Source organism: Dendrobates tinctorius, unplaced genomic scaffold, assembly GCF_039654945.1.
Source record: "Dendrobates tinctorius isolate UK_male_01 unplaced genomic scaffold, ASM3965494v1 ptg000011l, whole genome shotgun sequence".
Lineage (NCBI taxonomy): Eukaryota > Metazoa > Chordata > Amphibia > Anura > Dendrobatidae > Dendrobates > Dendrobates tinctorius.
Window position 1 is genome coordinate 83,324,771 of NW_027361679.1, and position 27,638 is coordinate 83,352,408.

General features: G+C 42.6%; 1 protein-coding gene across 1 annotated transcript in view; it reads left to right on the forward strand.

Annotated features, from left to right (window-relative positions):
- UNC13A (unc-13 homolog A) overlaps positions 1 to 27,638 on the forward strand; it is a 271,371-nt gene that overhangs the window by 33,516 nt on the left and 210,217 nt on the right. The window contains exons 2-9 of the mRNA XM_073543990.1: positions 12,894 to 12,923; positions 14,527 to 14,626; positions 14,707 to 14,824; positions 16,041 to 16,164; positions 17,671 to 17,744; positions 17,938 to 17,992; positions 20,307 to 20,342; positions 26,211 to 26,421. Of these exons, the coding sequence (XP_073400091.1) occupies positions 12,894 to 12,923; positions 14,527 to 14,626; positions 14,707 to 14,824; positions 16,041 to 16,164; positions 17,671 to 17,744; positions 17,938 to 17,992; positions 20,307 to 20,342; positions 26,211 to 26,421 (748 nt within the window). The remainder of the gene's footprint in view (positions 1 to 12,893; positions 12,924 to 14,526; positions 14,627 to 14,706; positions 14,825 to 16,040; positions 16,165 to 17,670; positions 17,745 to 17,937; positions 17,993 to 20,306; positions 20,343 to 26,210; positions 26,422 to 27,638) is intronic.

Sequence of the window (27,638 nt, forward strand, 5' to 3'; positions counted from 1 at the left end):
AGTATAAGTCAGGAACCTAGCAAGGCATATGACCCCAGCATCTTCATCTTCCAGGGTAATCTGGGAGACAGGGATAGACAAGGGCACCCCTTATCGTACGGGATAGGGAAGGAGCATCTTTCCCTGAGAAATCCTGCAACAGTACCATGACATTATCACTGGACTTTCCTTTTTGGATCCATTATGGATCTGATGACTACTCTGGCAGGGCAGCTATAACTACTCAGCATGGAGGTGGCAGACATGTGCGCAGTTGCTTTGAAGCACCCATTCAATTCAGGCTTAAGGCCCAAGACTCCCTTACAACCCCTGGTGGAGCCCACTACCCGATAGGTTCTCTGGGGGTTGGGATAAGTTCTTTGTTTTCAGGGAGGCCTGCAAACTCTATTTTAAGTAACGTCCTCACTTCTCAGGTACCGAGAAGCAACTGGTGGGGATCAATTTCTCTGCTCCAGGGTGACCCCCAAACCTGGGCATTTTCTCTCCCATCTGACTCTCAGTCGCTTCAGATGGTTGAGGAATTCTTTCAGGCTCTGGGTTATATTCTATGGTGACCCAGACCAAATCTCTCTGGCCGAGTCTAAATTACGCTGGGTTAAGCAGGGAGAATGGCCAGTAGAAGAGTACTGTTCTGAGTCCCAAAGGTTACTAAGGATAATAAGTAGGAATGACCCCATGCTCCGTAGTCAGTTCTGTCAGGGGCCTTCTGTTAGAATAAAGGATGCTTTTGCAATGTATGAGACACCGGTTTCCCTGGAGGCAGCCATGTTTCTGGATGTCTGTGTGGACTGCTTCAGTCATAAAGAGATGCTACAATTTTTAGGGTTCCGGGGCCAAGGGAACTAGGGCTGAGTCAACCGAAAAACCTATGCAGTTGGGGGGACAACTTGTTCTATCGGTCCCCCTACAGTTCGGCACAAACAGGGAGACTGCTTTTTCTGTGGTGTGAAGGGTCATTTTGCGGGTACTTGTCCAACCATAGATAACTGCAAACAGCGACCAGAAAACTAAGGGGCCTGGGTTGCAGGGATCTAAGCAAACCAGGTGTACATATTTCCTCTGTGGGTTGGTCACAATTCTTTTTACTGAACAAGATCCCTTTTGGCAAAAGTAAGGTGGTTATTTCATCCTTTTTGGCCAGTGGGGTGGGGTTTAATCTGATTGACGCCTGGTACGTTAAGCCCAAGGTTTTCAATCCACATAAATTTGTGTAGACCTATACCCATAAACGCTATAGCCAAGGGTATTTTACTCAGGTCGATTGAGAGATATGTAAGCAGAAAGGGGCAATGCACTGTGAAGCAATCAATTTTTTATGCTAGAGGGCTTTCTCTCTCCTGTGGTTCTTGGACTACCTTGGTTTACGTTGCACAATCCCGTAGTGAACTGGCAGACTCGGGAGGTCGTAAGGTGGAGTGAGTACTGTCAAGGACACTGCTTGGGCACCCATTTAGCCTGGGTTGATACCCGGTCTCTGCCGGAATACCTGTCTGACTTTCTGTATATGTTCTCGGCATATGGTTGTCAAGAACTCTCTCATCATCCTTAAGATTATCTTATTGCTGGGGCAGGCCATGAAGGACTATATGGCAGAATCGCTGGCTAAGGGTCATATCAGACCTTCTTCATCTCACTGCAACAGATTTTTTCTTTGTTAAGTTAAAAGGCCTGGGTTATGCCCCTGCCTAGATTTCCGTGAACTAAATCAGATCACGGTCTGGAATCTATATCCTTTCCCTATCATTCCGGACCTCTTTAGCCACTTCATCAAGGCAAAATAGTTTTTTAACCTGTACCTCAAGGGGGCATATAATCTCATAAATATAAAAGAGGGAGATGAGTGGAAGACTGCTTTTAGCACACCTTGCTGACACTATGAAAACTTCATTATGCCCTTTGGGTTGACTAATGCTCCCGTCGTCTTTTAGCACTTTGTAAATGACATTTTTGTCATTGGGCAGGTAGATTTGTGGTAGTCTCGCTTGATGACATATTCATTTATTCACCAGACCTCGAGTCACATCAGGTACATGTCAGGTAGGTCTTACAAATACTCAGGGACAATAAATTATATGTCAACCCAGAGAAATGTATCTTTTCGGTTTAGGAGATGCATTCCTTTGTTATTACTTATCGTCCACCTGCTTTCGCATGAATCCAGCAAAAGTCCGGTGGTACTGGATTGGGAGGTTGATGCATCAGAAGTGGGGTTTGGGGCTGTATTGTCGCAGGGTACATCTCCAAGTAAATGGCATTTGTCGTTCGACGAGAAAAACTATGACATTGGTAATAGGAAACTCTTTGCAATACAATATCATTATGGAACCCCCTCAAAAATTATGGGAACCAATGCAACTATTTTATAGACATAAGGTCAACAGAGGATTGAGTGGGAAGGGGACTTGCAATCAACATTCTGTTGAAAACATATCATGTTTGGATAAATTAACAAAATTTCCTGCTGAATTCCTATCTAGGGAGAACCTGTGAGTAGGTCTTGTCCCTTCCAACATAGGGAAATGATATAATGTGAGGGATCATTTTGACATCATGTACTTTCTTCTATAAGTTTGAATAATAAACCAAGTACAGTAATACCAAGATGTTATACTGGAATTCAGGGGTGCACTAGGATCAACAGTGCAATAGGATCAGGGGTGCACTAGGGCTAGGCGTGCACTAGGGTCAGGGGTGCACATGGACCAGTGGTGCACTAGGATTAGGGGTACACTAGGGTCAGCTGTGCACTAGGATCACCTGTGTATTAGGATCAGGGGTGCATTAGGATCAGGACTAGGATTAGGGGTGCATTAGGATCAGGGTTGCACTAGGATGAGGGTACACTAGGATCAGAGGTTTATTCCTCTAGCACCTCTAGATTTTTCTAAAATATATGTCAAATAGCAAATCAGTGGATTTCCCACTGTATTACAGGGATGCAGGCTTTACTTAACTTCCAGCACTGTGAGCACAAAGAGTTAGAGAAGGGGATGATTCTATACAGCATCTTAATATCAAAGTGGAGTCTTGGCAGGATTTGGCCTGTTTTCCCATTTCATTAACTCTCTTCTTTTTCCGGAGCGTCCCCAGTCTCATAGAAAATAGTTAGAAATGTGGATTTTTCTGCGAAATTAATGAGCATGCTGCGTTTTTTACCGCAATGTGTTTTTTTCGTGGAAAAAAAACGCATCAATATGCACAAAAAAGTGCAGAATTCATTAAAATGAATGGGATGCTTCTTTTACGCGTTTGTTAAGTGTTTTTTGCCAGTAAAAACGCTTAAAAAATGCGAAAAAAAAGCTTACGTGTACACACAGCCTCAAAGTGCTTTATGAACTAGCGTAAACACTTTGCTGATTCGTTGCCATCTGTTATCTGGTTGCCCTGTTTTTGTTTTTTAATCATATTTATTGTTTGTTCTATGTGATAATTGTGGATAATAAAAATAAAATGATGTATTTTTGTTATATTTTGATGTGCTGGATTTGGCTTTCTTTGATTTATCTTTTGTAGTTGGATTTCATTTTAGGGCAAAAAGATCCTTGCTCTGCTAAACTGACTTGGAAAGCAAAGTTTGTAATTGGTTTCAAAAGTCAAAGACTCCAGTTCTAAGTATTGTAGCACAAGGTTCGGTGCTTGGCTCGCCATTATTCAACTTATTTTTTTATGATATAGAAGACGATATTAATAGTACTGCTTCTATTTTTGAACGACACCAAGCTATGTAGCATATTATTTGGACATGTTTGTAAGGAGGAAGACCGTGCTGCGGGCACCTGTACTGCACCGGGTCCGGAACTGTCAAGGCTACATCCCAAGTTGTCTGGGGGAAAGAATAGGGGACCGGACAGACCTCTTCACCCGGAAGCAGGGGGCGTGGCAAAGACAAAAGCGCGCGAAGCGACGAACAGTTTCCCGCTGGCAGAGACAGAGCAATTGTGTGCGCAGGGTGCTCCGCTTGGTGTGCAGCAGCACCGCAATGTACCGCATTCGGCTACACACGAGCACGCCACTGAGCGCAGCAGCAGAAGAAGGTCTGTGGGCTCCGTTAGGCTCAGTGTCACGCGCGGGCATAGGAATGGGGGCTGTTGTGAGTTCATTCTCCCCTTCGTCACTGAGGTCTGGTGAACTCCCTATTCTGGTAAAGGAAGGTAATGAGCCTGATTATCAGGCACCTGAGCCTAATGAGGATGACTGGCTGAGTGGAGTCACGGACTGGATATAAGGCTGCCGACGCCCTTCTGCCCTGCAGGTGATTTCTCTGTGGACTTCTAGGACACCAGTCTGATTCCTGCTCCTCTAAAGCTAAGTTTTCTGCGTTGCCTGTTAGCATTTGTGTTTTGTTTTTGTTTTCCTTGCTTTTCTGGATTCTGCCATTCCCTGCTGGGGTGAGCTGCATCTCCTTTTGTCGGTTGCTCTGTCTTCAGAATATTCCTGAGTACTGACATAGCTTTTTTGAAGCCTAGCGTCTTCAGGGCCTTTTTCACTGTCAGTCTGTTGGCTCTTATTTTCATAGGGTTTTTCATGGATTGCAGACAGCAGCCTTCCTGTCCTTTCCTATCTAGTTAGCCTGGCCCCGTCTTTGCTCAGTCTATCTTTCTGTCTGTGTTTATGTTTTCATCTTGCTTCACCGTCATTATATGTTGGGGGCTGCCTATTGCTTTGGGGTCTGCTCTGGGGCAGTTTAGATTTCCCCTTTCTTTCTTTAGGCCTATTTAATTCTCCGGCTGTGATCGAGGGGTCTAGGGCATCGTAGGAACCCCCCACGGCTACTGCTAGTTGTGTTGATAGGTTCAGGGGTCTGCAATCCGATAGCTGCCAACCTCTCTGGTTTTCTGGACTTAGCTAGCATTTCTGTTTTTGCCTCCTACGGTGACTCAATCATAACAGAATCACCCGCCATACCGCAGATCCTAGGGTACTCAATAGCAGGAAAGAATTGTGTGTATATTCTTTCCTCTATATCTCTGAGGCTGTAGGGGGAATTTTTTTTTCTCTCAATGGAGATAAAGCAATTGTCTGATCGTGTGGAGCAGCTCGCTGCGGAAGTGCGGGGAATTTCCGCCTACCTTGCTCGTTCACATGCTGTTGAACCAAAGATCCCTACACCTGATGTATTTTTTGGGGATCGATCTAAATTTTTGAGTTTCAAAAATAATTGTAAATTATTTTTTGCCTTGAAGCCTAACTTGTCAGGGAGCTCCGCGCAGCAGGTTAAAATTGTCATCTCTTTGCTGCGTGGCGATCCCCAGGATTGGGCGTTTTCTTTGAAACCAGATGATCCTATTCTGACTAATGTGAACGCATTCTTTCAAGCTTTGGGGTTGTTGTATGACGAACCTAATGCTATTGATCAGGCTGAAAAGACCCTGTTGGCATTGAACCAGGGTCGAGATTCTGCAGAGTTGTACTGTCAAAAGTTCCGAAAGTGGGCGGTCCTTACTACCTGGAATGATAATTCCTTGGCTGCTCTCTTTCGGAAGGGTTTGTCAGAAGCCGTAAAAGATACTATGGTGGGATTTCCTGTTCCCTCTGGTCTGGACGATTCTATGTCATTAGCCATTCAGGTTGATCGGCGTTTACGTGAACGCAGGGTTGCACGAGAGGTGTTGCCACCGGTTGAACAGACGTCTGAACCTATGCAATGTGATAGAGTTTTGTCTAAGGCGCAACGTCAGGAGTTCAGAAGGCATAATAAGCTGTGTTTTTTCTGTGGCAATGCCTCGCATATTATTTCTGTTTGTCCTAAACGAGAGAAACGCTTTGCACACACGTTTTCTGTTGGTGGTGTTCAACCTAAGTTTCTTCTGGCAATTACTCTGATCTGCTCCCTGTCCACATTTTCCGCCAAGGCTTTTGTGGATTCGGGAGCAGCGCTAAACCTAATGGACTTGGATTTTGCTAAACGTTGTGGATTTCCTATGACACCTCTGCAGACGCCTATCCCTTTGAGGGGGATTGATGCTACTCCTTTGGCTAAAGATAAACCTCAGTTATGGACCCAGGTGGTCATGCGGGTCGCCCCAGACCATCAAGAAAATTGCAGATTTTTGGTGTTGCATGGTCTGCATGATGCCGTTGTTCTGGGGTTTCCCTGGTTGCAAATTCATAATCCAGTTTTGGATTGGAAATCTGTGTCTGTGGTGAGTTGGGGTTGTCGGTGTGCCTTTAGTGAGGCTCCGGTTTTTTCCACCTCTCCTCAGTCGCATGATGTTCCTGACTATTTGGCGAACTTTTATGATGTATTTAGTGAGAATGAGTCTGCGTCCTTGCCTCCTCATAGGAGTTATGACTGTGCAATTGAACTGAGCCCGGGGTGTAAATTTCCCAAGGGTCGGCTCTTCAATTTATCTGTACCCGAGCACGAGGCTATGCGGTCCTACATTAAGGAGGCGTTGGAGAAGGGTCATATTAGACCATCCTCTTCACCCTTAGGTGCCGTTTTTTTTTTTGTGGCCAAAAAGGATGGTTCTTTAAGGCCTTGTATTGATTATTGTGCCCTCAATAAAATTACTATTAAATATCAGTATCCGTTACCCCTGATTTCGGATCTATTCTCTAGAGTTATAGGTGCTTGCTGGTTTACCAAGCTTGACCTCAGGGGGGCGTATAATCTTATCCGCATTAAGCAGGGGGATGAATGGAAGACAGCGTTTAATACTCCGGAGGGACATTTTGAGCACCTGGTGATGCCTTTTGGGCTCACTAATGCCCCTTTTGTCTTCAGGTGCTTCATGAACGATATTTTCCGAGACTTTGTCGATAAATTTTTGATTATCTATCTGGATGATATTTTGATCTTCTCCAAGGATTGGGATTCTCATGTGGAACATATTCGGACTGTGTTCCGGATCTTGAGGGAGAATTCCCTGTATGTCAAAGGATCGAAATGCCTTTTTGGAGTACAGAGGATTTCATTTTTGGGATTTATTTTGTCTCCGTCAACTATTGAAATGGACCCGGCCAAGGTACAGGCCATTTATGATTGGGTTCAGCCCACTTCTTTGAAAGCCCTCCAGAAGTTTTTGGGTTTTGCTAATTTTTATCGGAAATTTATAGCAAAATTTTCTAGTATTGCCAAGCCATTGACTGATCTGACTAAGAAGGGTGCTGATGTGTTGAATTGGTCTCCGGAGGCTGTTGCTTCCTTTCAGGAGCTGAAGCGAAGATTTACCTCCGCCCCGGTTTTGCGGCAACCTGATGTCTCACTCCCGTTCCAGGTAGAGGTGGATGCTTCTGAGATTGGTGCAGGAGCTGTTTTGCCACAAAAGGATCCTGTAACATCTAAAATGAATCCCTGTGCTTTCTTTTCCCGAAAGTTCTCTCCATCTGAACGTAACTATGATGTGGGGAATCGGGAACTGTTGGCCATGAAATGGGCATTTGAGGAGTGGAGACATTGGTTGGAGGGAGCTAAACATCAAGTTGTGGTCCTCACTAACCACAAGAATTTGATTTACCTAGAGTCGGCTAAACGCTTGAACCCTAGACAGGCTAGGTGGGCCTTGTTTTTTACACGTTTTGATTTTGTGGTCTCTTTTCTTCCTGGAACTAAGAATGTCAAGGCAGACGCCCTCTCTAGGAGTTTCTTTGCTGATTCTCCTGTGGTGACCAAGCCTGCTACCATCTTAGGCGAAGGGGTAGTTCTTTCTGCCATCTCGCCCGATTTGAGACTTGCTCTGCAAGAGTTCCAGGAGGACAAACCTGAGCGTTGTCCCAGTGGAAAGTTGTATGTTCCTGACCAGTGGAAGAAGAGAGTGATGTCTGAAGTTCATTGCTCTGCATTGGCTGGTCATCCAGGTATTTTTGGTACTAGAGATCTGGTGAGTCGCTCTTTTTGGTGGCCCACCTTGTCTCATGATGTCAGGAATTTTGTGCAGTCCTGTGGGACTTGCTCCCGGTCTAAATCTTGTTCTCGCTCTAGTGGGTTGTTGATGCCTTTGCCGGTCCCCAGGAGGCCATGGACCCATATTTCAATGGATTTCATCTCTGATATGCCGGTCTCTCAAAGAATGACTGTTATTTGGGTGATTTGTGATAGGTTCTCTAAGATGGTTCATCTTGTACCACTCCCTAAGTTGCCATCTTCCTCTGAGTTGGTGCCCCTGTTTTTGCAACAGGTGGTTCGCTTACACGGGATTCCTGAGAACATTGTATCTGACAGAGGAGTTCAGTTTGTGTCTAGATTTTGGAGGACTTTCTGTTCCAAGCTGGGAATTCAGTTGTCCTTCTCCTCTGCTTTTCACCCTCAGACCAATGGGCAGACAGAGAGAACAAACCAGACCTTGGAGTCGTATTTGAGATGTTTTATTTCCGCTGATCAGGATGATTGGGTTTCATTTTTGCCCTTGGCCGAATTTGCTTTAAATAATAGAGCTAGTTCTGCCACTTTGATGTCACCTTTTTTTTGTAACTTTGGGTTTCATCCTCGATTTTCTTCAGGGCAGGTGGAGCCTTCTGCCTGCCCAGGTGTTGACACTGTGGTGGAGAGAATGCACCAGATCTGGGACCAAGTGGTGGATAAGTTATCTCTCTCCCAGGAAAAGGCCCAGCGATTTTCCAATCGACATAGGACCATTGGTCCCCAGTTTAAGATTGGTGATATGGTGTGGTTATCATCAAAAAATATTGCTATGAAGGTGGCTTCTCCTAAGTTTAAGCCAAGATTTATTGGACCTTACAAGATTTTGGAGATTATTAATCCGGTCTCTTTTCGTTTGGCTCTTCCTGTCACATTTAAAATCCATAATGTGTTCCATAAGTCCTTGTTGAAGAGGTTTGTTGAACCAGTTGTTCCTGGGGTGGCACCTCCAGACCCTGTATTGGTTGAAGGTAACATGGAATATGAGGTAGAGAAAATACTGGATTCCCGTCTGGCTAGACGGAGACTCCAGTATTTGGTTAAGTGGAAGGGTTATGGTCAGGAGGATAATTCCTGGGTCTCTGCCTCTGATATTCATGCCAAAAGATTGGTGCGTGCCTTTCATCGGGCTCACCCTGATCACCCTGGTGGCGTGGTTGAGGGTTCGTTGACCCCTCCTCAAGGGGGAGGTACTGTTGTGAGTTCATTCTCCCCTTCGTCACTGAGGTCTGGTGAACTCCCTATTCTGGTAAAGGAAGGTAATGAGCCTGATTATCAGGCACCTGAGCCTAATGAGGATGACTGGCTGAGTGGAGTCACGGACTGGATATAAGGCTGCCGACGCCCTTCTGCCCTGCAGGTGATTTCTCTGTGGACTTCTAGGACACCAGTCTGATTCCTGCTCCTCTAAAGCTAAGTTTTCTGCGTTGCCTGTTAGCATTTGTGTTTTGTTTTTGTTTTCCTTGCTTTTCTGGATTCTGCCATTCCCTGCTGGGGTGAGCTGCATCTCCTTTTGTCGGTTGCTCTGTCTTCAGAATATTCCTGAGTACTGACATAGCTTTTTTGAAGCCTAGCGTCTTCAGGGCCTTTTTCACTGTCAGTCTGTTGGCTCTTATTTTCATAGGGTTTTTCACGGATTGCAGACAGCAGCCTTCCTGTCCTTTCCTATCTAGTTAGCCTGGCCCCGTCTTTGCTCAGTCTATCTTTCTGTCTGTGTTTGTGTTTTCATCTTGCTTCACCGTCATTATATGTTGGGGGCTGCCTATTGCTTTGGGGTCTGCTCTGGGGCAGTTTAGATTTCCCCTTTCTTTCTTTAGGCCTATTTAATTCTCCGGCTGTGATCGAGGGGTCTAGGGCATCGTAGGAACCCCCCACGGCTACTGCTTGTTGTGTTGATAGGTTCAGGGGTCTGCAATCCGATAGCTGCCAACCTCTCTGGTTTTCTGGACTTAGCTAGCATTTCTGTTTTTGCCTCCTACGGTGACTCAATCATAACAGGGGGCCGTGTTCAGGACTGTTTTTTGCACTCTTTGCTAGGCAGCACACCGCAGATCCCCCTCAACAATAGACTGTATGCAGCTCCCCTGACTTTGGCTGCGCAAGTGTATGGACTAATTGGCTCAATAGGTAAAACCGTAGACCGCCCTTTGTCTCCAGAAGATAAACCATGAGCTGTGGAATCTTCTCTGAGGACTTTGCACCGGCCGTTACTGCGACTACAACCCTCATCGGATCATCTGCAACCGAGAAAGCCAAGAACACGATAAGTTTATTGAGTGGACTGATATCATATTGTTGTTGTTTATTGCCATATCATTTCAAAATTAACTATTCATCTCCCTGCGAGGAGTATTGTTACTGTTCAATTAAATTGTTAACCCTTGCTCTGCGGTTCTTGCGTCACTGCATCCCACAACCTGCTTACATGTTCAGAACTGGCATACAAGCTGGCTAGATAAACTGAGTGTTTGTGCATACACTTGGCAGTTGAGGTCAAATGTGCAGAAATGTAAAGTTGTGCATCTGGGTGCTACCTGTGGCCATATTGTTCAGGAGGAGTTACTTGTAGAGAAGGATCTGGGTGTACTTGTAGATCATAGACTAAATAATTACCTATAATGTCAATCAGGGCTATTATTTTTTGGGGAGACAAGGTGACTGATAACTTTATCATATTGTTCAATGTGAGGGATAGTGTGTTACTTACAGTTTTTGACAAACCTATGTGTTTTTTTTACATTTTTTTTAGTCTAGCTAGGAGACCTGAAACTGTTTTTGCTCAGTATCTGTAAGCAATTTGCTATTAAGAACCGCCTGTGGCATAAATGGAACACCCACCAGGGCCGTTGTGGTACTCGGTACCGGGCCGGTTCTTAAGAGGATGTGTCACGGCAGCAGTGACCCAGTCCATGGCCCTGGGCATCCAATAAAAATGATGGAAAGGGGAAATAGTAGTTTAGAAGGGATAATTCATGACGCCACCTGTGGTATTTGGCAAATAAAGTATTAGCCAACAATGCAGATTCAGTCCGCTGGGGCCGTTGTTGATGCAGCAGAGTTGGTTCAGCTCTCCACAGGCAGAGCTGGGCTCTAAGGCAGTAGTAGGGATATGATTTAAGATGGTGGTAGTGGTGGTAGTGCATTGCAGGGTGGATGAGGCAGTAAATGATTCTGAGGACACAGTAGAGTGCAGTCTTCACACCTTTACTCACAGTTCAATTGTTACAGCAGACTCGGATCTTGTTGGGTGATGTTGGTCGGACTCCTGGATCCTATATGTCTGCCCTTTCGGTGAATGAGTGTGAGGTCGGCTGCAGCACCAAAAGATAATGCCGCCTCCAGTTTCCTAGCTGAGTCCTTAGTTTTTCCACTAGTTTTGGGGCCGGTCCCCTAACTGTGACCTATCCCTCCACCAACCACGCCGGTGGATGCGGGCTGCACAGATGGATTGCTTACTATCCATGCCCCTAAGACCTCTTCTTCCACTCCTCCTGGAGCTTTCCTTCCTTTCTTCTCTCTCTTCACTCCATCTCTCTCACTCTCTTTAGTCTGGAGACAAGCTGCGCTCAGCTTCAATCTCCACAAGCGACTCCTTCTCTCTCCCTCCTGACTGACTTCTTTTCTCTCACACCACTCTCTGACTGTCTGACTCTTTCCAGAACAATCTCTTTACCTCAGCACTAACTCCTCCCACCAACTGTCACTCCCTTAAGCTCCACCCCTTCTCTACTTTCTCTACCCACACCCTCTACTTAACTCCCCCCTGGCCAGATGGGGACTAGTGTTGGGTGCTGGTGTGTGAGTCCTGGCAGTGCTCCTTACCTGAGAGCAGAGTACCACACCTCTGGATGAAGTGCAGTAACCTGTGGCGACTGAGACCGCAGGGGTGCCACATATACATTAAATGTCAAGAATGATTTACATTTTTGTCTGATTAACTAGTTCATGAACAGTGTTTCCTTGAAAGAATTTCTAGAACATTCCCCATAAGAGTGTTCATCCTATACTTTATTTAACCGCACGCTTTCCAGTAATAATTACACATTGAATACATTTTTATACCATAAGACCCAGATTGGTGAATGTTATGTGGGTCGCACTATGGTGGAGTGCACCCTGCTGATGTTGAACAAATGATATGGTGTAATGCTAACTTGCATAGGAACAATTCAGTGACTTAAAGCTAGGCAACCACCCACGTGAGAGACTAGCTCGACGATAAGTAGCAAAAGCTAACAGGACATACAGCATAGATGGGGAAGAGGGCTGTCTGCATTGTTGCTGACGGAGAGGCACGGCATAAAGACTACACAGCCAAACTTGGAGCTTGGTTGCCAATAGAACAAGTTGGACTTCTGTGCTGTCTGTCTCCCCAGTCTTGGTGTTACCTAACTAAAACCATGGCTGCCTGTCACTATGCGAAGCTGCAAATGTAATTCTTGACTGACCTGTTTATTGCGCCATGTAAAAATGTCCTCAGACATCGGTCACCTTTGCTTTTTAAATGAACAGCATTCCAAATATTATAAATAGAATTACCGGTATATATAATAGGCACCTATTCTATGTTGGGTAAAGGGAATCTCTTTCAGGTGTTCTTCTGGAAAGATATAGGGTATAATCTATAACTAATCTTATACGGGAACAGCTTAGAGAAGTGTTCTGCCACTCCAGTCCTTAAGAGCCGCCTATTTCCTTAGTATTGCTCAGCAAATAATTCCGAAACTTGGCAATCCAAAGGAAATCCAGAAATCATGATCTTTTGGACCGGACTTGAGGACCGGAGTTGGGGAACATGGCTTAGAGGGGAACTTGTTGCTTGATTCATGCTGCCCGAACCTTGGTGGTCTCTGATTCATGCTACATGAATTGTGACAAATTCTCTTTAAAATGTTATCCTATGTTTGGAATACTATTATCTTTTCGTCATATTTTATAGATATCATATCTGATTTGCATTTTCTCTTTTTATATTATATATTTATATTATTTTATAGATATCATATCTAATTTGTATTTTCTCTTTTTATAGTGAAGAAGGCTAAGTTTGATGGGCCACAAGGTAAGCAATATTGTGGATGTTTTGTGCAATCTAAATACCATTTTAAAGCACTACTCCAGTGTATTTCTTATTTTCAGCACTGGAGTGGTGCTGCTAATCTAAGCTCGCTGCCCCTATTATTATACTCACCAGCTGATGTCTTCTGCTGTTTCCAGCACCGCTCTGATCCCGAACTGCCATATTGTGACCGCATTTCTTAACTGACCGGAAGAGGTAACATTCACAAGCTCTCAAGGTAAATTTTTGAGAGCCTTGTTCTGGCCACGTTCTGGCTCTCCTAGACTTACATTGAGTAGCAAACTCTGGCACACCCAGCAAACACTGGAGCACTCCAGCAAGTCACAGAGTGCAGAAGATCGACCAGCCAGTGCTGATAACAGATGAAGATGAAGGCTGGTAAGCAGTGTCAGACTGGGGTGCCAAGGGCCCACAAGTAACCAATTCCAGGGCCCCACTTTTAGCTACATACAAATGTGATATTATCCCCGATCACAAATTTCTATAGCAATGATTTCTGTAGATTAGGAAATGAATTAGATGCTGCCTTTGTCTGTATACAGTGATTCAAGTATATAGTGCCAAGTACTGCTCATATAAAAAAGTGGTGGTCTACTCTTGCACAGGGGCCCACCAGAGGATTCTCCTGTGGGCCAATCCAAGCCTGCTGGTAAGTACAAGGCTAGGGGCAGGGAACTTATTCTATTAGTGGCAGCACTCCAGCTCTGCAATAAAAAAAAATGCTTGGATGGAGCATGTGTCTCCATTCTACTCCCATGTGTCTCCATTCTGCTCCCATGTGGCTCCATTCTACTCCCATGTGTCTCCATTCTGCCCCATATGTTCTCCTATCCTGCTCCTATGTGTCTCCACCCTGCCCCATATGATCTCCCATTCTGCCCAATGCAGTCTCCATCCTGCCTCATATGATCTCCCATCTTGCCCGGTGTGTCTCCATCCTGTCCCTATATTTCGGCTTTTGGCTTTCATTACAAAAAAAGTAAAAAAAAAAAAGAAAGTTGTTCCTTACATGGGCGTAGTCTAGCAACATCCTCTCTCATCCATTTGAGGAGCATGGCAGTGACATCATACACTGGCGACGTGCGTATTAATACAGCCGTCAGTTAACGCATGCAATAGTTGTTAACTGAATGTGAGTCCAATATCACATTATATTAATAATTATGGCCTGAAAATAATAAAATTGAAATTTTTCTTTACATGCGCTTCCAGAACCTCAGCAACATGGCATGGCAGGTCACTGATAGGACCATAAAGAAAATATTTGACCATTTTATTACAGGGACTCAGGAGGAACCTCTAAGTCTATCTAGTAAAAAAGTACAATGAGAAACTACAGAGAAACCCTTTACATCAAGATTTTATGGATTTTCACTCTACTATTAGTATTACCAATGAGGATCTGACTTTTGGGAACTCCATTGATATTGAAAATAAAGGCATTGAGGTCCTTCTGATTTTTACCTCTACCCCTCTACAGGGGACTGTAACACCGCTTTATCCAAGTACTACTTGAAAAAAACAATACTAAAATGTGTAAAATAAAGGTGCACATTAAAACTTATACATGTTTATGTTTTGACAGAAAAGTTCAATGCCTATGTAACACTAAAAGTACAAAATGTGAAGAGCACAACAATTGCAGTAAGAGGGAACCTTCCCTGCTGGGAACAAGACTTCATGTTGTGAGTATAAAGTACAGAAAATTATTCTATAATAAAAAAAAATTGTACTTGTTATAACCTGAGGCTGTATCTGTCCTTAGTGAGATTAACCGGCTGGACCTTGGCCTGACAGTAGAAGTCTGGAATAAAGGACTGATTTGGGATACCATGGTGGGGACTGTATGGATCCCACTAAGAACCATTCGACAGTCTAATGAGGTATGTTACAGAAGTCAGTTGTGCAGAGGTCAATTGCATCAACGATAAGACTTGTTTTAGATGGTCATAATTCCTCCACAAACACTCCTTCCGCAGTGGTACTGAACCTCAATCTTAGCGTTTTATCTAGCTTTATGGTGGTGTAAATTGGGTTCAGTAGACAGAAACCAGTCAGAAATAAGATAAGCCAAAAACGAAAGGCTTCAACTAACTTCTAGATTCTTAAACAGTTCAGGATCGAACCATTTTATGCCAAACCTGACCAGGCGCAGGTTTTTATCGTGCATTGTCTTTTAACACCTCTAAGACTTTTTCTTGTTCAGGTGTTCAAATAAATGTAACCTCTTATTTCTTTGCGGAACATGGGGTTTATTTTTTATGTCAGTTTATATTTCTTTTACCTTTTTGTTTATAATTTTTTGTTTGGGTTTTTAATGCTTTATTTCATTTACGTCACAATTTGTGCCCAACATGAGGTCCAAAAAGATCTGAGGCGCATTTTCATATATTAATACATTCTTTTTATTGCTGATTTACCTGTAACAGAGGCTGGTTTATTAGCCACAGATACAGGGGAAATTCAACCTATTGGCTGTACAGCAGAGCTCATTGAATCTTCCAAGACCCAGAAGCTCCTGCTCTCTCCCTACACCCAGTGCTGGGTTTGGAAGAGAAAGCACTGTCAGTGTTTTGTAATCTGTATACACAAGTTTTGCGCTGTGTATACAGATATTGAGAAGGCAGACATGGTAATTAACCATGTTTATCTTCTATGTAGGTAGTCTGGCCGAGACAGCTCGCTCCCCACCCTCACAGCTGCACAATCTCATGCAAGCTGCTTGCACTGCATTGACATTTTAGAATGTCAATGCAGAGTAAAGTATGGACCGCTCAGACTCTGGGCTGTTCAAAAGTAGTTAAAGCTTGTTTTCTGACATTGAAAAGAAGTTTTTATATTCCTAGCAATGCATCTCTTCAGACAGAAGATCGTTAGATCACAAAGTTACAATCAGTATTTACTTAAAAGCTGTCTTCTTTTTGGACAAATTATGTTTTAATGCACTAAGAATTGCATGCTCAGCATGTCATCTTTACGTTGTCTTCAGGTAATAGAAAGAGGGCATTGGTTGTCTGAGACACATGATTTGTTACAGAAGTCTCTTCTTTTAATCTTCCATACACTTTGTCTTAAATGTTATTTTCTAATTGCCTACAGGAGGGCCCGGGGGAATGGCTGACTCTTGATTCCCAAGTTATAATGACAGATAATGAAATCTGTGGAACCAAAGACCCGACCTTCCACCGCATTCTGCTTGACACCCGATTTGAACTTCCATTAGGTAATAAATCAACATGTGATAATAAAATAAAATTTGTAATATACATAAATTTGTTAACTTCTGTCAAAACTAAGTAAATATGCATATACACCTATATTATTTATCCCACAAACTAGGCCTTAGATAAAGAACAAATTGTGAATACCAAAGCACAAACAATAAACTATAAAAATATTGAAAAACTTTATTTAAGCAATTATAAAATTGTGGAAATGTACAAGTAAAAAAAGTGATATGACCACAGATGAGGCGATTGGTGAGTAATCCTGGATCACAAGACATAAAAAATAATAGAGATTCCATGTATGTCATATTAGCAAAAAATGGAAGCACAAACTATTGTGAATGTATACATTCCTGAATTTTATATAGTTCCTTATATCAAACCTGTAATACATTAAAACCAGCCATTAATAATATAGGTGTTCTTGTTTTAAAGGTAACCTGTCACCATTAGAAATGCTATTTAACTGTAGATATAGTGTTATCTGCAGGTAAATAGAGTTTAAATCATGCGTGGCTGCTTTACTGGAGAGCAGCCTCAGGGAGAAAGTGATGTTATATTGCCCCTGCAGCTGCTCGCTTCCATTCATTGGGACAGTGCAGTGGGCTGTTACAGTCATCACTCACTATGCAGTGAAACTGCTGTAATCACTTCCCTGCATACTGATTGACATCCTACCGTCCACACAAGCACTGCAGAGCAGGCTGTCAGCCATAGTGCCGGATAGTGATTACAGCAATCTCACTGTATAGTGAGCGTTGACTAACTTCTTCTTGCACTGCCCCAATGACTGGAAGCAAGCGCATTCAGAGAGAATATAATTCATTTTCTCCCTGTGTCTGCTGCTACAGTGTAGCAGCCAGGTCGGATTTTAATGTTAGTTACCTGCAGGTAACCACTATTTGTGCAGAATAATATTGTTTCTTAAAGTGCTCCAAATCTGTCAGATTGCGAGACCATGTCCTGTGTACAGTTCTCTTCAGTTCAACCCACAGATTTTCAATTGGATTCAGGTCAGGGATCTGGCTGGGCTGTTCCAAAACTTTTATCTTCTTCTGGTAAAGCCATTATTTTGTTGGTTTGGAGCTATGCTTAGGTTTGTTGTTGTTCTGAAAGGTGAAATTCATCTTGTTAGCAAAGGCCTGAAGTTTTTGTTGCAAAATTTACTGATACAGTATTTGGACCTGGTCATAATTTCTTCCACATTGACTACAGCCCCCAGTTCCAGGCATGATGCTGCTTCCACCATACTTCACTGTGGACATGGTGTTCTTTTGGTAATGTGCAACAGTGTTAGCTTGTTCATGAATCACCCCACTTAAAAAGAGGGTGTTTTTTCTCACTAACTGGCTAAAGTCGCTGCAGAGTTTTGTTCTGTTAAGGTAAAAAAGCTTGTCATCTGCCACCAAAAGAAATATGTAATGATGTAATAAATATACAGTAGATTTTGCACTGGCAATTTGTTCAGTATATTAACAAAAAAAACTATCATATTCTTCTAGATATTCCTGAAGAGGAGGCTCGCTACTGGGCTAAAAAACTTGAGCAGCTGAATGCCATGCGGGATCAGGATGATGTAAGTGGAGTAAATAGTTAATTCAGATCAATAAAAAAAATGCTGTTATTTACTGTATACTAATTCTTGGAGCAATGAATATCCATTACCATTAATGAGCATATCAAATATACCACTAAAAGAATAAATATAGAACTTGGCAGTCATTATAGCCTCTGATAAGTAGAATTTACAGTATCTTTCTCACCTTTAGTATGTGTTTCGAGAAGAGGAAGAGAATCCACTGCCGGTCCATGGTTCTCAGTGCTGTAAGTATAACTTTTCAACATTTCCATATAGTGATGAAAAACGTACAGAATTTTTGTATTTAAATTCTATTGATGCTGTCTTGTAAGAATGTTCCTCTTAGTGGGTCATTCTATTCTTGCAAGGTGATGAGCTATTACTTTACTGATAAATATAGGTTTTATCTCTGTGCCCCCAACCAGCTCTTAGAATTAAGAGGACACAACATTAGTGTATTGTGGTGTCCCTTTGATTCTTTTTATTTCTTGCTTTGCACATCCCCGGTCGCTCATTATATGACAGAAATGCAGTAAATGGTGTCAGGCTTCAGGTTGGTCTGAGCACCACTCTGCAGAGAAAACTTGAAAGAGGCTTTACTTTAAGGAGATGGACAAATTGCCCATGTTCCCCCTTAAAGAACAATTGTAATGATATAGTGTGTAATGTGAATTGTGACTTCTGTTAAATATGTTAATGTTGTGTGCTGCATGACAGGAGGGAAAGTTAGACTTAATCATTGGGGCTAGCCCAGAGTGGGAGGGGCTAGGCTGAAGGGACAAAGACAGTTTCCTTTCAGAACACCAGAAAGGGCACAGTGTGCATAGAAAGCAGACCTAAGGTCTAATGTGAGCAATGACGTGGATGTCCCTAACATGAGAGGAGATCGAGATCGAGAATACCGAGTTCCTAGTGGAACATAGAAGGGAAGTGACCGATCGGAGACAGGTCCTGGTTCAGGACGATTAGCAGCAGCTCAGAGTTTATAACTCACAGAGGTAACAGGCCTAGACAGGACAGAGCTTGTAAGATGAAGAGAGTTCCAGAGCGTCAGGGGCAGAGAAGATATAGTTCCCTAGAGGGAAGAGAAGACATGGAGCCGCAGGTTGAGAATAGGACTCTTGCTAACTGGACTGTAGTACTAAGCTGGGTTGTGGTGAAGTAGAGAAGAATGGTGACGATAGACAACAAGTGGAAAAGAGAAAGGAACTGAGACCGTGTGTGGAAAATGCTCCGTTTTGTGAAGGAATTGTTCATCAAGTTGTGTACCCGCTCCCTACTGTATATAATCCCCACCAAGTTATTGTTTAGTGAAAAATTTATTTTTGAATGGTGGTCACCCTCACTGAACTGTCAAACACCTGGTCCTGGCCAACAAAAGTCATCGGTTACATGCAGCCTGCAAGGGCATAACGCCCCAACAGCAAAAGTCCACACACCCATCCAGGACCTCACCTTCATGTAACGTGCAGAGGCGTAAGAGAAAAGTACCTTGCCCACGGTTACCACTCCGCGCCATGTTACAGTAGCATTACAACAGTGTTACAGCCCCTTTATTTTCAGTAATGTGAGGAGCATCAGAGCCTAGAACCCGCTGATCATAAGATAATCGCTGAGATATTACATCACTTTATAAGCTAGGAAAATCCCTTTAGCATTTTTTTTAATTAATTTCACTATTAGACAATTCTAGAAAAGAAAGCAATGAATCAGAACTGGGCTCCCAGAGGTCAGACCCCTACTGATCATAAAGTGATACTGAGAGGCCATTCCTTTATAAGATGGGAATCTCATTTTAGCTGTATCTTCTGTTCTTTATCTAGTTTTCTGGCATTGGCTCTCTGAGCAGCCTCTGAATCTTCTTAGGCTGTGTGCACACGCTGCGGATTCCGCTGCGTTTCCGCAGCGGTTTTGGCCGCTGCGGACACGCAGCAGTTTTAGCTGCGGTGTACAGTACCATTCATTTGAATGGGAAAAAAAAAACGCTGTGCCGACGCTGCGGAAAAAACCGCGCGGATTTGCTGCGGTTTTGAATCCGCAGAAAGAATTGCATGTCAATTCTTTCTGCGGAAACCGCTGCGGGTTCCTATCTCCACCATTGTGGAGATAGTGAATCCGCAGGACCAAACCGCAGGCAAAACCGCAGATAATCCGCAGGTCTTTGGACCTGCGGATTATCTGCGGTTTTTGCAAAATCCGTGCGGATTAATCCGCAGCGGATTCCGCAGCGTGTGCACGTACCCTTATACTCCTACTAGCAATAATTGGTATCAACATAATTGGGTCCCAAAAAGCTATATATGACATATTACATTAGACGGATTCAGTTTGTGCATGCAAGATATCCAAATTGTCTTTGAGCATAATGCTGCAAAAAATATATATTACTATCGAAATAATAAAGCACAGCCTGGCATGACGTACAGTGAGTTTGGTACTCATACTTATTGAAAGGTGAGATAAAAATATAAGATATTTATTTCCATTTCAGTAATTGAAAAACTGCTATTCTGCATTTGCTGAACACTATTTATCTCATCGATTCATTATTTTATTCAGGTAACTGGAATTACTTTGGCTGGGGAGAGCAGCACAGTAAGTATAACGACAAATAGTGTACTCTGCATGCTGTGCTATTCTTTCCTGTTAAAATAATGTACTCCCCCATTTCAGTATTTCAACATTAACATCCATGGGGAGTGGATGACATAAGTGATGCCAAAATGCTTCAGTTATGCAGCTCCATTGTGCCAGCATATGGTATATTAGTGCAGATCTTAGCCAGCCTATAGTGCATGCAGCAAATTTGTATTTGTTACCAGTGAAAAAATAGTGTGTGCAGACTTCTATATTCACTGTAGGCTTCTGGCTTGTATGAGCCATTCTTTTTTTTATCTTAAAGAGTATCTATCTGGATGGACTATTAAAACTAGAGTTATGGCTGCATAGGTTCTAGCACTACATATATATATATATATATATATATATATATACATATATATATCTGATTTATAAAAATCTGATGTCCCACAGCTGAGAAATCAAGCTAGGAATCCACATGCAAATTAGTCAAGAAGTGCACTAGGGGTGTGTCAGTGCCTTCAGAATGCATGTGGCTGGAAAGCTTGATTTCTCATCTTTGACATGCCCCCAATGCACTTCCTTACTAATTTGCATGTGTCTTCAAAGCTTGATTGCTCAGCATTGATATGCCCCAATGCACTTCCCAGCTAATTTACATGTGGGTCTAAAGCTTGATTTCTTAGCATTGACATGACCCCAGTGCGCTTCAAAGCTAATTTACATGTGGCTCCAAAGCTTGATTGCTCAGCATTGGCACACACCCCCGGGTGCACTTCCCAGCTAATTTACATGTGGCTCCAAAGCTTGATTGCTCAGCATTGACACACCCTAGTGCACTTACCAGCTAATTTACATGTGGCTCCAAAGCTTGATTGCTCAGCATTGACACACCCTAGTGCACTTACCAGCTAATTTACATGTGGCTCCAAAGCTTGATTTCTCAGCATTGACTTGACCCCAGTGCACATCCCAGCTAATTTACATGTGGCTCCAAAGCTTGTTTTCTCAGCATTGACATACCCCCAGTGCACTTCCCAGCTAATTTACATGTGGCTTTAAATCTTAATTGCTCAGCATTGACACCCCCCCAGTGCACTTCCCAGCTAATTTACATGTTGCTCCAAAGCTTGTTTTCTCAGCATTGACATACCCCCAGTGCACTTCCCAGCTAATTTACATGTGGCTTTAAATCTTAATTGCTCAGCATTGAAACCCCCCCCCCCCCGTGCACTTCCCAGCTAATTTACATGTGGCTCCAAAGCTTGATTGCTCAGCATTGACACACACCAAGTGCACTTCCCAGCTAATTTACATGTGGCTCCAAAGCTTGATTGCTCAGCATTGACACACCCTAGTGCACTTACCAGCTAATTTACATGTGGCTCCAAAGCTTGTTTTCTCAGCATTGACATACCTCCAGTGCACGTCCCAGCTAATTTACATGTGGCTTTAAATCTTAATTGCTCAGCATTGACACACCCCCAGTGCACTTCCCAGCTAATTTGCATGTGGCTCCAAAGCTTGATTTCTCAGCATTGACATGCCCCCAGAGCACTTCTCAGCTAATTTACATGTGGCTTCAAAGCATAAAAATAAAGTATGATGCACAGCCTATAGTCCTCCATATAATATGCCATCCATAAAGTATAATGCACAGTCCATAGTCATCCATAGTAGTATAATGCATGGCCCATAATCATTCATAGTAGCATAATGTATGGTACATAGTCACCCACAAAGTATAATGCAAGGTCTGTCATCCATAGTAGTATAATGCATGGCCCATAATCATCCATAGTAGTATAATGCATTGCCCATAATCATCCAAAGTAGTATAATGCATGGCCCATAATCATTCATAGTAGTATAATGTATGGTACATAGTCACCCACAAAGTATAATGCAAGGTTCATAGACATCCACAAAGTATAATGCACAGTCCGTAGTCATCCATAGTAGTATAATATATGGCTATATGGCCCATAATCATCCATAGTAGTATAATGCATGACCCATAGTCATCCATAAAGTATAATGCACATCCCATAGTCACTCACAAAGTATAATACACAGCCTATAGTTCTCCATATAATATAATGCACAGCCCATAGTCCTCCATATAGTATAATGCACAGTCCATAGTCCATATAATCTATTTCACAGCCCATAGTCCTCCACATAGTGTAATGCAGAGCCCATAGCCCCCCCCATACAATGTAATGCACAGCCCATAGTTATCCATAAAGTATAATGCAAGGCCCATAGTCATCCACAAAGTATAACCATAGTCATCCACAAAGTATAATGCTCAGTCCTTAGTCATCCATAAAGTATGATGCAAAAAATGATGCATTTATTATAATGTATGGATTATGGTCCTTCATATAGTATAATCCACGGCCCATAGTCATCCACAAAGTATAATGCACAGTCCGTAGTCATCCACAAAGTATAATGCACTACCCATAGTCTTCCCTATAGTATAATGCACCCTTCATAGTTATCCACAAAGTATAATGCATTACCCATAGTCCTCCATGTAGTATAACGCACAGTCCATAGTTCTCCATAAAGTATAATGCAAGGGCCATATTCATGCATAAAGTATAATATGACTTAATTACTTTTATCCTAAGTCATATTACAAGACTCGTTAAAGGGTTGATTGTGACTTGTAGGATCGCTACTACCAACAGGTGGCGCTATAGAGTTCAAGTCCTCTTTTTCTCTGAAGAGGCAATTTGTATAAAGTATAATACACAGCTCATAAATTTCCATATAATATAATGCACAGCCCATAGTCCTCCATATAGTATAATGCACGGTGCATAGTCATCCATAAAGCAAAATGCATGGCCCATAGTCACCCACAAAGGATAATGCACAATTTATAGTCCTCCATAAAGTATAATACAAGTCCCATAGTCATCCATAGTAGTATAATGCACTCCCCGTAGACATCCATAAAGTATAATACAACTCCGTAGTTATACATAAAGTATAATGCAAATCCCATAATCACCCACAAAGTATAATGCACAATCCATAGTCCTCCATAAAATATAATACACAGCCCATAGTCCTCCATAAAATATAATGCACGGCCCATAGTCCTCCATAAAATATAATGCACGGCCCATAGTCCTCCATAAAATATAATGCACGGCCTATAGTCATCCATAAAATATAATGCACGGCCCATAGTCCTCCATAAAATATAATGCACGGCCCATAATCATCCATAAAATATAATGCATGGCCTATAGTTCTCCATAAAATATAATGCACGGCCCATAGTCCTCCATAAAATATAATGCACGGCCCATAGTCCTCCATAAAATATAATGCACGGCCTATAGTCATCCATAAAATATAATGCACGGCCCATAGTCCTCCATAAAATATAATGCACGGCCCATAATCATCCATAAAATATAATGCATGGCCTATAGTTCTCCATAAAATATAATGCATGGCCCATAGTCCTCCATAAAATATAATGCACGGCCCACAATCATCCATAAAATATAATGAACGGCCTATAGTCATCCATAAAATATAATGCACGGCCCATAATCATCCATAAAATATAATGCACGGCCTATAGTCATCCATAAAATATAATGCACGGCCCATAGTCCTCCATAAAATATAATGCACGGCCCATAATCATCCATAAAATATAATGCACGGCCCATAGTCATCCATAGTAGTATGGCCACTGATTTAAAATAAATACTCTCTTTGCAGGCTGGCAGCTGACTTCAGCGTGCATCATGAGTGCATGACGTCACTGTCATGTGCCCCTGATCACGTGCACGCCTACGTCAGCTGCTGGCAGCGTGTATTGTAGCACATGGACCTGATGGGCCTGTGCGGTGCAATACACGTAGTTGGATATGTGTCTGGGGACACATATCCTGTAGAAGTTTCTGCTGGTGCCGGCAGGCCCCTGACTTGCTGGGCCCGATTGCAGCGGTGACCACTGTGACCGTGTTTGTTACAGAACTGGTGGTCGTGTGACAGCTAGTCACAATAATGTTAATGTCTTAGTGATAAAACCTTAATTGTAAGTAAACAATAGCACATGGTTTGATAAGTGAACCATTATTGAAATTGAGTAGTATGCCCTACCTTATGCTTTTCTTAGATTACATAGCAAAATTCTACTGACAGATTCCCTTTAAAGGGTAAATTTAAACTTATTAGGATTGCTACATCCAATAGGAAGGCGCCAGAGATAAACTGATAGACTATTTGCTTATTTAATTTCCTTTCCCTGGCTTGAACGCTCCTTAAGGAGAAACATTCTCCTTTGGTCAACGTGTAAGATGCCTTTCACCCCACCTAATCAGATCTTCTGCATTGCACTGATGAGGGGCAAACACTAAAAACACATATCTTGCAAATTGAGTTTCTGGTTTGACTTCTTATCCTATGCCATGTGGCAAGACTTGTTAAAGGGTCGATGTTGACTTTTAGGATGGCTGCTTCCAATAGGAGGAGCTAGAGATAAAGTCCTCTTCCTCCTGAAGAGAAGAGGTTATTTGCATATTGAAAATTCCCAGATGAGCATCACATGGCCTATAGGTCTCCTTTTGCTGGTTTAGCACTCTCTGCAAAGAGAGGTGATCCCCCTTAGACCCAGTCAGGGTGTTCTCATCTAACCAAAGCAGATCTCCAGCTTTGCACTGAGGAGGGACAACACCGCGAAACATGTGTTTGCAAATGGAGTTTCTGGTTTGGCTTCTTATCCTATATCATGGGGCAAGACTTGTTAAAGGGTCGATATAGACTTTTAGGATTGCTACATCCAGTAGGTAGCTCCAGAGATAAAGTCCTCTTCCGTCTGAAGAGGATATTTGCAAAAGTAAAATATTTTTTTTTTCTGCAATTTAGCTGATTATCAACAAGATAATGGGCCCATTTTCTGGTTGCATCCCTGCATTGAAGCTTAGGCCCACTTCTTCCTGCTTTGGAAATGTTAAGTTCCGGTGACAGCCTATACCCTTTGTTCACCTGTGTTGGAGATGATGTGCCTAAATTATAATTACTGACTTTATTCTCTCGTTTATTTTTTTTCTTTAACATAATATGCGTCATGTCTTTCGGCTTGCAGTTAACACCCCCACATAGCTTAACATAGCACATTCACTACAGAAGCCACGAAGAGGTGATGATAACACATACCTGAATTTGCTAACAAAAGAGCTTGTGAATGTGGGTGGTTTGTCAGTGCACTATTATTAGCCTAGAATATGACTTTTAAAAATGTTTTTTCTTAATGCTATTTGTAATTTCCATCCAAAAGAGAACACATAAAATGCCTGAAAGTAAAATCTAGATATACATGAACTTCAAGGGGAAGATTTTAATGTTTTGGTTTTTTCTAAAGTAAATTACATTAAAATGAATGCAAAGAAAATATCACTTTCAGTGCAACACGAATTTTAGCTAGAAAAATCTTGGTCTCACTCTTTCACGTTTGATAAGCTATTAACTTGCACATATGTGGTTAATCTTTGGTTTAATAGAATTAGAAAAGTGCCCGGCTGCCATAATGAAAGTATAGCTCCAGGGAGAAAATGAACTTTACTCCTCTCAGCAGCCACCGGCTTTCAATCAACCAATCGTGCTGTCGGTATACAGTCACCGCTAACATCATTGTGCTTGGCGGCTATAATCCTTACCCTGTACTTTGTCTATCTGATGCACTGCAGAGCTGGCCGTCAATCCAAGACAGCGGTACGCCGTATGACTGAAAGCTGTTGGCTCCCAGGAGGAATAAAGTTAATTTCTCCCTGTGAAGTTCATTTTTATGCTAAATTATACTTAATTTTATTCTTCTAACAATGTTCTTCTTTTCTTAATTGCTTCCAGACAATGAGGATCCTGATAGTGCTGTGGATGATCGGGATAGTGATTATCGAAGTGAGACTAGCAATAGTATCCCTCCAGCATACTACTCCACATGCCAGCCAAACGCCTCTGTGCATCAGTACCCCGTGCGCCATCAGTACAGTTCCCACGGATCATACACTGATTCAGTACACAGCTATGAAATGGATTTCTCTGATCATCGACCAATCAGGTACAAATACCAACCAGTTGCTTCCGATAATATTATGGTGCTCTAATTGCTATGTTATGTAATATTGCTAAACATCGTTATACATTAATAACTGATGGATGGCAGGATGGAGGGGTGTGTGTGACCCCCTCTGACCTGTCTCCTCTCTCCCTGGATGGCAGGCGTTACGATAGTGCAGACTCTGCCACAAACGGCCGCAGTGATGTGGAGTCTGTCTCTGGTTCAAGCCGCCTCACCAGTCGGCAGCATTCTTTGGAGAGTCGGCAGTCATTAGACCTGTCCGATAGGTGGGTCAGTCCCAACATGTTGCAGTGTGAGTGCTGCAGAGTCACGTGCTCGTCCTATGCACATGCCAAGACAGGCCGTAATCTGTATAGGAAAGACCAATTTAATGTCAGAGCTCCTTTGTGTGGTGACAATCCACCTCTCTGCAGTCTGCAGACACCCGTAGGGTAACCTTTTCCACAAGTATTTACATAAGAAAAGGAAACTTTTCATTGGACACACATATAGGCATTGATGGAAAAACAGAAACCAGAGAAGAAACCTCAAGGCAAACTTGCTCTTAGACTTTTTGACATTAGATCAAATTTTCATCCAGCAATGATTGAGGCAGTAAGAACCCATCCAGTGTGTGGTATTCCTTCCTTCCTTAGAACAAGTGAGACTTGGTGAGAATAATTGGTTCATCTCTGATGACTATCCTCTGAGAGGTCCCAAGGAGCTTCTCCCTGCCCCCATTCTCCTAGGCTGACAGGTCTCCTACTATAGGAGAAGCTGCTGGGGACTTCTCATGGACTAGTCACCCAAGGTGCATAGTCCCTATTCAAAGTATGTTTTCTTCGAAATGTCACAGCGTTTCAGAGTAAAACTTACATGGCTGCAATAACGTATCTGATTTGCATTGTCTGTGGTTTGGGCAGCATGAATCTGCTGCCACTTTTCGTTTAACAAGATTTCAGAAATGTAACACAAATCTAGGGATATTCCAACACCAGAAATACTGCTATACCTTACAATATCTAAAAAATGACAAAAACAAAAAATAATAGAGCTCCTGTACTGCTAAGTGGCACTATAGGGTCTGTTTACTGACTGATCAGTACTATGTGGCAGCACCCTGAACACTTTATTATGTAAAGTCCCTGAGATTTATGGACAAGGCTTGACCAGTCAGCAGAACGGGCCACCCAGCACCAATACAACATCAATGTTGG